The 11,243-nt window shown below is 51.9% G+C and overlaps 1 protein-coding gene across 2 annotated transcripts in view; it reads left to right on the top strand.

Annotated features, from left to right (window-relative positions):
- Positions 1-7,606: 7,606 nt before the first annotated feature.
- Positions 7,607-11,243, top strand: part of PAWR (pro-apoptotic WT1 regulator) — a 103,078-nt gene continuing 99,441 nt past the window's right edge. Inside the window, exon 1 of one of the 2 annotated variants that reach the window (XM_025992355.2) lies at positions 7,607-8,363. In XM_025992355.2, the coding sequence (XP_025848140.2) occupies positions 7,842-8,363 (522 nt within the window). In that variant the 5' untranslated portion in view covers positions 7,607-7,841. The remainder of the gene's footprint in view (positions 8,364-11,243) is intronic. The other variant, XM_072724445.1, reaches the window with a different exon arrangement.

The raw sequence follows: 11,243 nt of genomic DNA, 5'->3' as shown, positions 1-11,243 counted from the left end.
TTCAATTAATCTTACGTGGCTGAGCAGGTGCAGGCATAGAGCAGGCTGGTGGCAATACACTTTAGGCTGAGTAAGGAAGCTGGGCTCTGAAAGAATAGGGAGTGAAGAGCTGGTAGGACCAACAGAACAAAGAGGGGTCACAGTGGGGGGACCAGAGAAAGTGCCGGGGGACAGAGGCCATGGCCGGGCAACGGGGGATTTGAACTGGGAATCTGGAGGTGTACTGGGTGGTGATGGCAGAGCCAAGAGGAGGACCGTGGAGAAGTTGGACTGAAAAGGGGAAAGAGGCAGAGGTGGTTGCAAGTGAAGCCAACCTGAGATGCCAGGGGTTTGGACCCACTGTCTCCGCATCTCATCACTAGGAAGTGACACAAGCAAGAGAAGAGGACAGTCGGCCAGGGGCGGTTGGCTGGACCACGCCGGGAGCTGGCTCTCGGCCGCGAGGCCCCTCCTCTGGGGATGGGTTCCACCAAGCAGGCTCTAATATCACTAACGCCAAGGATGTTACTTGCTTTTTTTTGATGGGAATAGTGTGAAGTAGAGTTTGTCGGAGTGCCCGCTCGTGGTTCACCACTCTGTGTCTTTGCACTGCGGAGAAAGGACACATCTGTGTGTGAAGTCACCTATCTAACGCAGCAGTAAGTAAAAATAAGATCAGCAATAAAAATGCAGACAAAATAGTGCTGGAGAAAGATGTCAAAGCCCAGGTCCTTCCTGGACATGCCACCAAGGCAGCCGGGGGTTAGGGACCGTGAGCCGAAGGGGCAAACCTCACTAGCTGGAGGGCACATGGTGCTACTCTTTGCAGGTGTTAAAACACCTGCAAAACCAGGAACAAAAGGAAGATGCAACTATTCTTTTTTTTTTCTTTCACAGAATGGGATAATAAGGTGCATTTGGTAATGTAAACTGGTTTTTGCATTTTAGTTGGATAAACCCGACTCCATATCTTTATTTATTTATTCCTTTTAGTATTCCATATCTTTAAATATCTATTTATAATATTGGTTTTCATGCTTTTTTTTGACTCTGCCTACCTTAAGGAATGACCCTCACATGCTGACAGTGCCTCACTTCCCCCACACAAACAATTGAGGCCAATGGCTCACCAATAGCACTCACTCTTAAAATGAGGGCTTTTCTCTAATAGTTTTCTTTTTTCTTTCTTTTTAAAACAATCCTCACAGCCTACTAACTAGATTGTGGCCCCTTAAGGGGTCATGACTGCAGTGTGAGTGGCTCTTTCTGATACCATCATTTTATTTTATTTTTATGCATTTATTTATTAAAAAGATTATTTATTTATTCATTCATTCATTCATTCATGAGAGACACAGAGAGAGAGGCAGAGGGATAAGCAGGTTCCATGCAGGGAGCCCGACGTGGGACTCGATCTCAGGACTCCAGGATCAGGCCTTGGGCTGAAGGCAGATGCTCAACCGCTGAGACACCTGGGTTGCCCTATTTTTTTGTATTTATTGAAGTATAGTTGACACGTTACATTAGTTTTGAGCGTACAATGCAGTGATTCGACGACTCCATCTGTTATGCTGTACTCTCTGCAAGTGTAGCTGCAGTCTATGGCTGTACATTGCTATTACCATACCATATAACTATTTTTGATACGGTCAGACATTTTTCTCTAGTCTTTTTTGATAATAGAGACGTTATGTAATAGGACGTGCCACACCTTTATAGACAGGCTACAGAAAATACATCTCCTGGAGTTCTCTGTAATAGTGTCAGTCAAGAGGGGCTTATGATATAATTCAACATGGAGAAGTAGAGGTCTCTACTTATGTGGCCTCATCAGAGATTAGATTTCAGAGCACCTGGAAATCTGCAAAAGGGAGAGACGAGGCCTCCTGTTGAACACCACAGGCGGAACATACATGTTTATGCCTACTCCCACAGGTAATTTTCCTTTCTTTTATTTTTTTCAGAGTTTTAAAAATTTATTTATGATAGACACGGAGAGAGAGAGAGAGAGAGAGAGAGAGAGAGAGAGGCAGAGACCCAGGCAGAGTGAGAAGCAGGCTCCATGCAGGGAGCCCGACACGGGACTCGATCCTGGGACTCCAGGACCATGCCCCGGGCCAAAGGCAGGCACCAAACCGCTGAGCCCCCCAGGGATCCCCCAGGTAATTTTTCTAAAACAAAAGTAAAGTAATAAACCAGTCACAACAAAGAGGATGGGAGAGGAGAACAAAATGTTGGAGGATGGAAGGTGGGGAACACATGAGCAGAGCAGAGAAAGGGGACTCCCACGCACCTGCAAGAGACAAAGAAGAAATGTTTTTTGTCCGGAAGAAAGCTCAGCAATTGGAGGCAGAAGCATGTACTTCTGAAAACAGAAGTAGTTGAAAATCTACGTCAGGAACAGTTAGATTCTCAAGTTCCTTCTCTAAGGCCAGTAGCCCAGAGGCTGTCTCTCCTGGTCCTGGCAGAGAAGCGAAAGTCCACTAGTCTGTGGGTGTTGAGTCACAAAGGTCCTGAACTCGCGTGTCCCAGGAACGTTGAGCCTAGGTACGGGGTATGGTAAGGTCCTCTCTGCTTTCCCACCTTGGCACCTGGAATGGTTGACAACTGGTGACACAGGCAGAGGCGCAACTTCAGGGAGGCGGATCTGGCCAAGAGAAGAGGCCCATGGATGCTGACATTGGACACGTGCCTCCGTGAAAGGTCTGTGTCCAGGCAGCCGCCTCCGTGGTGAGGACCAACAAGCTCTGGCTTTGCACAAAAGAGCATCCAGTCAGCTTTCCAGTACTTCTGCCTTAAATATGAATGCATGGCAGGCAGGAGAAGAAATCCTCTAACCCGAAAGATGAAGACGAAAACATCCAAAAGAAAAAAAGGAACTCCTAGGACAAGAGACCGAGTGCAGGGCCAGAGGAAGAAAAGTTAAAGAAATTTCCTTCGGGAGAGTAAAGATGGTGAACCTATGACACAAGGATGGGATGATATGGAAAAAGAACACTTAGAGAATTAGAAACAAATCTTACCCCAAAATAATGGTGGCAGAAACAGGAAACTTGAGGAAGGTTGGCATGTAAGATGGAGGAAACTTCCCCGACAGTAAAAGAACACGCCAAAGAAATGCAAACTAGGAGAGAAAAGATCAAATATTTATTAGCGAATGTTTAGAAGGCCAACATCTACTTAACAAGTTCTAGAGAGAACAGAGGCACAGAGGATTTGCCCTGATTTAGCCCTTTCTTTCATTATTATATTAGGCCCTCATGAGCCCTTTCAGTCTGCCATCTGCCCTAGAGCTGGGAAATTTCCTTATCCTCTATCTTTGCTAATTCTTCTTTAATTTTCTGTGCAGAGAGGGAGGGAGAGAATCTCATGTAGACTCTGTGCTGAGCAAGCAGCCTGGCGCAGGACTCCATTTCACGAGCCTGAGGTCATGACCTGAGCTGAAATCAAGAGTTGGACACCCAACCGACTGAGCCACCCAGGTGCCCCGTGATACCTTGAAAACTATGAAGGAAAGTGATTTTTTAAAAAAGATTTTATTTATTTATTCATGGGAGACACACAGAGAGAGGCAGAGACATAGAGAGAGAAGCAAGGCCCCATGCAGGGAGCCTGATGCGGGACTCGATCCTAGGACTCCAGGATCACGCTCAGGGCCAAAAGCAGGCACTAAACCTCTGAGCCACCCAGGGATCCCTGAAAAATTATTTCTAACCTAGAGTCCCATGCCCCACCAAACTGAGTGCAAGGATACATTAAAATGTTTTCCGACATACAAGGTCTTCAAGAATGTGTAATCCTATCTCCAGAATAAACTGAAAATGTACTCCGCTGAAACAATGAGGGAAAAAAAGGAAGGGGGACAATCTGGGATTCAGGAAACCAGAGGTCTGCATAGGAAACGATTCCCGGGATGTTAGGGAAACCTAATCCTAGGATGACCACAGAGCCACAAGCCTTCAAATCAACCCAGATCATGGCAGGGCACAGTGGGCTCCAGGAGAGAGATCTCCAAGAAAAAGAGAAATAGAACTGTAGATTCCCCGGTATGATTAATTGCACTGGGAGGAGGAAAGTTTGGGTTTCAGTTTGTGACTGGTAAAGGAATATGATGAAATGATTTTAAAAATGGTAAGTTTTGACTGTAGAGGAAAAAGTGGTAAAAATGCAATCATAGTACACTGCCTGGCTCTGCTGGGAACAGTATTTGCAGAGTCATAATGTAATGAACATTAAAAGTTTATTTAATAAAACTGTGATATAAACAGAGCAGGAGCTTAGGAGTAAAAAAGTGTATGTGTAGTTAGGGTAGGAGGCAAATTTTCTTTTTTCCATATCAGGAAGTCAATAAGGTAGGTCTAAAAATGAAGAAATCAAGAAGTACAATAGCTGATGAGGGTATTAAGATAAATATGATGATTCCTATTGGCAGAAAAAGATAGAAGAACTCAAAATTTGGGGGAGGGTTTTGGGAGTGGGAAGGCTAGGTAGGGGATTGTTGGCTTTTGTAAGAATCCTTGCAGAACTAAAGTATTTAACTTTTAAGACTAAGTACATGTGTCATTTTGATTTTAGAGGGTGAACTGCATCTGCTCCAGAAATATTTGTATTGAAGGCACAGTGGCTATTCCTCAATATCCTATTAATTATTTCAACATATACAGATGAGCTATTTCATATCATAGCTAATCCACTGCCTGGAAAACATTAACATTTAGAGTAAGTGTCATTCTGACATATAAAAATGAAACTTTTTGTTAGCATCACCATATTTCCCTTTATTACTAAGGGCAGGTGTACCACCAAAATTGGTCATTTTAGGGACAGCTCAGGGGAAGGTTTTTTTCCCTCTAGGGAATATCTGGCAAAATTACAACTGGGGGATTGGGGGCAACTAGTGATAGATATCGAGCAGATACAAGCCAAGGATGCTGCTAAACATCCTGCAAGGGCCAGAACAAGCCCCCAGGAATTACCCAGTCCCAAATGGCAACAGTGTCACAGCTGAAAAACCAAGCTCTGCGTCTTTGAGGATTAATTCATGAGAACGCTAACCATAAGGACTGATGCCCTGCAAACATTTTGCAATTTGGGACTGACTCAGTGGAGTATCTTGGTGCAGTGCTGGACGCAGTCTGGCTGTGCTATAATACATCTTTGGAGATGAGAATGGTCAGGTAAAGACACAAGGTATAATAAATGATAACAATAATACTACACAGGGCGTTGTACCTCAATAATCTCTTTCATCCATGGTTCCCCGGGCCCTTTATAGGCTGATAATAACCACTCTGGTTCTCATATACCACCTTTTATCCAAAGAGCGCAGGCACCTTCACAACACTCTCACAATGTAGGATGTATCATTAGCCCCATTTTACACGGACGTAAACTGAGGCACAAAAGTTAAGCAACTTGCCCAAAGCCCCAGGAGTCGGTAGCAGCCAGTTCCTGACTCAGCCTATTAATACTAAGGGAACTAGTCCACGAGTGCAGTGATACATTTATGTGGCGTTAAGCGTCATTCTAGTCTTCTACCAAGAACTCCTCAGTATCCTAACAATAAGAGAGGAAGATAGGATACTGATTGTTAGGATACTGAGGAGTTCTTGGTCTCTAAGAAGTGTGGGGGGGGGTGGAAGGGGAAGAAAAGGCAAGCAAAAAGAACAAGGTAGAGAATACACCATATTAATTGGAAAACTATAGACCCAGAATGAACTAGAATGACGCTTAACGCCACATAAATTTATTTGCGGAGTGTCTTCCTTGAACCAAGCACAGAGTGCCAGTTCTCACAATAGCTTAAAAATACACGCTGTTGTTGGTGATTTTATAGCAGAGAAAGCAGAGTTTCAGAGGATTTAAACCGACAACACATCCAGGACGCGTCAGCTACTTAGGAATTCCTTCCCTTGCACACTGCACCCCCCCCCCGCCCCCAGCTCCTGCAGCCCCTCTGGGTGTGCAAAGCCCCAGCTCTTGCAGCCCCCCAGAGTGTGCAAAGCCCCAGCTCCCGCAGCCTCTCCGGGTGTGCAAAGCCTTGCAACTTGTGAGTTTCGAGGCAGTGAGCTGAGATCTGGTTCATGCCCAAGCCTCCTACTGCCCCCTTAAAACTCAGAAAAAAATCCTGCAGTGAAACCGTAATTGAAGAATTCCGGGGGGCACACCCAAGACGGAACCAGCCAGGCTCAGCCTTTGAAACCAATTCCCAAGGAAGGCCTTTAGGTTTCTGCGGGTTTTCCAGGGCTCCCTCCCCGTGACCCACACGTTCACCCCAACAGCACCCCGAGGGCCAGGACGCGGGGCTCTCCCTCCGTGCACGGCACGTGACTCACCTTCTCGCGGAGGCGCCCACCCACCGGGTGCCACCCGGGCAGAAAAGGGACAGGAGTAGGAAGAACGATTTAGGTTAGGGGAGAGTGGGACCCAGAGCTCGCCTTTTTTTGCTTTTTTGTTTTTTGCCAAAGCGGTGACCGGGCGTCTGCAGGCTGCGAGCACACCGGGCCGGGCCGCAGCACCTGCGCCGCCGCCTCGGGGGCCGCGGTCCGCCTGCACCCGAGGGACGCAAACCTGGATGCCCGGCCCCCGGGTCACCCCCGGGTCACCCCCCGGTCACCCCCCGGTCACCCCCGGGCGTCTCGGTTGGGGCCCCGGTCCCTCGGTGCAGCGGCGACGGGGCGACGGCTCACGGCCACCCCGCCCGGGGACGCCGAGGCCCCGCGGTCGCTCGGGCCTTCTCCGGCCCCTCCGCCCGCCGCCCCCGCACGACCCCAAGACGGGCCGCCGCCGGGAAGAGGGGCGCGACGCCGGCCGCACCCGGGGCACTCGGCGCCCCCCAGCCTCAGGGACCCCCCGCGGGCAGCTCCGGGTGCGCCCTCCGGCACGCGGTCCGCAGCTGAAGCGGAAGAGCGGCGGGGGCGGGAGGGCGGGGGGGGCACGGGGGGGCAGGGGACGAAGGCGGCCGGGGGCTCGGCCCCAGGTGCTGCGGGGGCGACGGGGGGTGGGGAGGCCACGGGGGGTCGGCCGGTCGCGCTCGCAGCGGGAGGCGCGGGGCCGGGAGCGGGCGGCGCGCACCTGAGCGGCGGGGCGGGGCGGGGCGGGCGGCGGCCAGGACCACCCCCCTCGCGCGCCGTCTCGGCCCCTTCCGCCCGCGCCCCGGCGCCGCTCGGCTCCCCCCGCCCCTCCCTCCGCCCGGCCGGCCCCGGGGAGCCGCGAGCCCCGGCCGCTGGTTGGCGGCAACCGCTTCCGCGCCGCCGCGGGGGCTCACCTGGGCGCCCCCCCACCTCCTCCCAGGTAAGGGGCTGCCCCGACCGCCCGCGCCCCGCCTGCGCAGCGGCCAGCCTGGGGCTTCGCGCGTCGCCCGGGGGCGGCGGGGCGGGGCGGGGCGGGGCGGGGCGGGGCGGGGCGGGGCGGGGCGGGGCGAGCGGCCGGAGGTGCGCCGCGCCGACAGGTGGCGGAGCCGGGTCCGAGTCCGAGTCCGGCGCAGACCCCGGCGGGGCGTGGGCGGGGCGTGGGCGGGGCCGACCTCTGGGGCGTGGCCAGCCCGTTTCCCCGCCCCTTCCCCGCCCCCGGGGGCGGCGACCGGCCGGGGCGCCGTGTAGGTGCGTCGGAGCCGCCGGCAGGGAGGGGACGCGGCGGCCGCTCGCGGGGCAGCGGGGCGGCGGGGCGGCGGCGGCGGCGGCGGGCGGACCCGGCCGGGCGAGGACTCAGCCTTCCCTTCCCGCCCCCGTGTGCGCCCCGCAGACCGTCGGCCCCGCGCCCGGGCTCGTTGCGCCGCAGCGTCCCTCCGGCCTGTGCAGGGCGGCGGCGGCGGGGCCGGGGCCGGGGCCGGGGGCGGGGAGCGTGGCCGCCCCGCGGGGAACATGGCGACCGGCGGCTACCGGGCGGGCGGCGGCGGCAGCACCACGGACTTCCTGGAGGAGTGGAAGGCGAAGCGCGAGAAGATGCGCGCCAAGCAGAACCCCGCGGGCCCGGCCGCCGCGGGCGGGGGCGGGGGCGGGGGCGGGGGCGGCGGCGACGCGGGCGGGAAGCCCCCGGCGGGGACTCCGGGCCCCGCGGCCGCCGCCGCCGCCGCCGCCGCCGAGCTGGGCAGCCACGCACCTGCCGGGCCGGGCTCCGGGGGCGTGAACTGCGCCGGGGGCCCCGCGCCGCTGCCCCGGCCCGGCCCTGGCCCCGGCCCCCGGCGGCCCGAGGACGAGCCCCCCGCCCCCGCCGCGGCCCCCGCCGCCCCCGCCGAGCAGGAGGAGCGCGAGGAGCGGGACGGCGCGGCGGGCAGGGGCAAGGGCGCGGGCCCCAGCGCCAGGAAAGGCAAAGGGCAGATCGAGAAGAGGAAGCTGCGGGAGAAGCGGCGCTCCACCGGCGTGGTCAACATCCCCGCGGCGGAGGTGAGCGCGCGGCCGCGCACACGTGCTCCTCGGCGGGTCGGCCCCCCGGGGGATGGCGACGCGCCCGGCTGGCGACCCCCGCGCCCTCCCGAGCCTCCGGGGCGCGCCGCCCGCCGTTCCCTCGGCCCGTGTCGGGGGCACCTGCGCCGAGCCGCGGCCGGAGCGCGACCCCGCCCCGCGGGGCCCGGCTGGCAGCGTCTCTAACCCGAGGCCCTAAGTCCCCGCGGCGCCCCCTGCGCCGAGCCGCGGGCCGAGCGCTCCCGACGCGCGCCTGGGCCTCAGGGGTGCTCGGGGCCACGGGGGCTGCGGCCGCCGCGACCACGGTGCGGGCGACCCGTCCCCGTCCCCGTCCCGGTCCCCGTCCGTAGTGCGGGGCTCCGTGCAGCGGGGAGACGGGGAGACGGCCGCGGCGGGCTTGGTGTCTGGGGCCTGCCAGCCGCCTCCACCCCCGGCAGGCTGCAGCCTCTTCCTAGGAGGACGGGTCTCCGCACCTCTCTCTACCCCCAAGGAAAACAAAACAAAACCCAATTTTGGTGACCTTAATAGAAGCTCCCCGGGTTTGGGAAGTGGTTCCACAACCTTCTTTCACCCAAAGTAGTACTTGCATTTCTTTTCCCCCTCCCATTGGCTCTTTAGGGTTTCTTTCTTTTTTCCCCATTGGCTCCTTAGGGTTTCTTTATTTATTTGTTAAAACTTTTTTTTTTTTTTTTTTCCCTCGTGGCTTTCTGATTTTTTTCAGCTTTGATACCCAGTAAATAATTAATAAGAATGTATTAACTTTGTGGTTCAAGTAAAAGCACGCACAGTAAGTTAGGGGCAGTGCCAGACATACCCAGCTTCTTAAGTGTTAATATGTTTTCCATACCTGGAAAAATCACGGTTTGCCCTTTGAAGGGTATATTTTTATATGCAAGTTTCAGACAGATTTTTATCAGCCAGCAAAACTGTCCTCTGCGGCTTGCTACTTGCACAAAAGATCTGTTATTCATTAAATTGCTTTAAAAGGAATTCATGAAAGTGGTAATCAAATTTCTAGGGTTTTCTTTTTCTTTTTCTTTTTTTTGTAAGTTAGAAATATGAAGATTAAGGGGGAAACTAAAGACAAGGCTTTGGAAAAGCTACATTCCTCAACTTTATTTTTAAGAGTAGCTGATGGTCCAAATAAAAGAATTAGTCATTTTCAATCTTTTCCTCATTGTTCATCTGACAGGGGTCTTATTTTGGGAAATATCTTGGCAGATGTTAGACTTCATTTTTTTTTTTTTTTTTTGGTCTGGCTGCTTGTGCTGGAATTGTTACTTTTCAAGTACCTTTTCTGTTTTTAACAAGGGTAATGTTTACTGGGGAAATAAGTGTGGTGTATCTTGCAGGATCCTAAGAAACATCCTTTGTTAATACTCCTGCTTCGGGTTAGGGAACATAGTGCCGAGAATGTAGATGACTCCCCACTACAATTGAGTCTAATACTCTGGAATGTTTTTCGTTTGGGTGTTGGCAACTCCTAAATTTAATCTTCCTTAAAAACAAACAACCCAGGGTACCATTTTTTTTTTGTCTGTGGAATTTGAGCCTTTTTTTTTTTTTTTTTTTTTTATTGAATAGGGAATTGAGGACTGCTTTCTTTTTGTGGTAACTATGGCTCTATCTGTCGCTGTAGGACGCAACAAAACATGGTAATGTTTTACTGCAGGATCTAATAATTAGCAGGCATACTTCTGGAGGGCCTCCTCTTTTCATAAAAGCCACTTAAATCTTTCAGATTATTTTAATAGTGGTAAATATATGACACAAAACCTTAAAGGTGGGCCATCCTTATATCTTTAGGCAGTGGTTTGTTTTAGGATTGTGTGCCATTCATTTCTCTTGGTAGTTTCAACATTGAGAGGGTCCGTTGCTGTGGAGTTTCTTGTGCAATAGAACTTAGCACTCCTGGGGGAAGCAGCCATAAAATGTCTTACAGAATTTTCAGGTTTGTAAATATCATAAAAACAGAAGATCAGCAATCTGTCACTATTCAAGAGTAGACTTGTACTGTATATATTGTTGAGAAAGACTCTTATTTTCAGACAGTATTGTCAACCAAGTTTATAGTAGAGGAGTAACATGTAACTTACATGCAAGATGTTTTGCATCTTGCAAAACCATCTATTTTGGTGGTTGATAAACATTGAAGCTCCTTCAGGAAGTATTTATTAAACGCCTCTGTGGCACATTCACGGTGACTTTCATTAGCTTATTTTACTAATTACAGAGTATCATAAAATTGTTGTAGAGATACCTGACACTAGCTAAAGAGCCTACAGCCAAGCAGAAGATAGTTTTAGCAGGGAAGCAAGTCAGAAACTCAGAGTGGTGGATGGGGATGGGAAGCTGGGTGGGCTACTACTTGTGAGTGTAATAAAAAGTGCAAATATTCAGTAACTTGTTAGTGAGACAGACTTTGGCTTTCATTTACTAGGGTAAAAATTTAAAAAGATTTTTTTCCTGAATTTTTACTTTATTTTTTTAGGCAGTAGCCCAAATTGGATAATTTAGATATACTTCCTGCCAATAATTTTTGTATATGTTTGTTAGATCAGTCAGATGTTTATTACACGTCTGTGTTTGAGGCACTGTTGTAAGTGCTGTGGAAAAAAAGAAGAGTGAGGCAGTGTATATTCTCAAGGAGCAGGACTGTAATCCAGGAGGAGGCATAAGGCATAATTATGTGAAAAAACTCAAGTACTGAGTTAATAGTTGAAAAGCCATCCTAACACAGCAGATTGTGAAATAGGAATATTTCGTGTGTAGGGGTGCCAGACTGGCTTAGTTGGTGGAGCGTGTGACCCTTCATCTCAGGGTTGGTAAGTTCGAGCCCCACGTTGGATGTGGAGATTACTT

Source organism: Vulpes vulpes, chromosome 10 (genome assembly GCF_048418805.1).
Source record: "Vulpes vulpes isolate BD-2025 chromosome 10, VulVul3, whole genome shotgun sequence".
Lineage (NCBI taxonomy): Eukaryota > Metazoa > Chordata > Mammalia > Carnivora > Canidae > Vulpes > Vulpes vulpes.
Note: the sequence above shows the minus strand (reverse complement) of the source record. Positions and strands in the feature narration are given on the sequence as shown.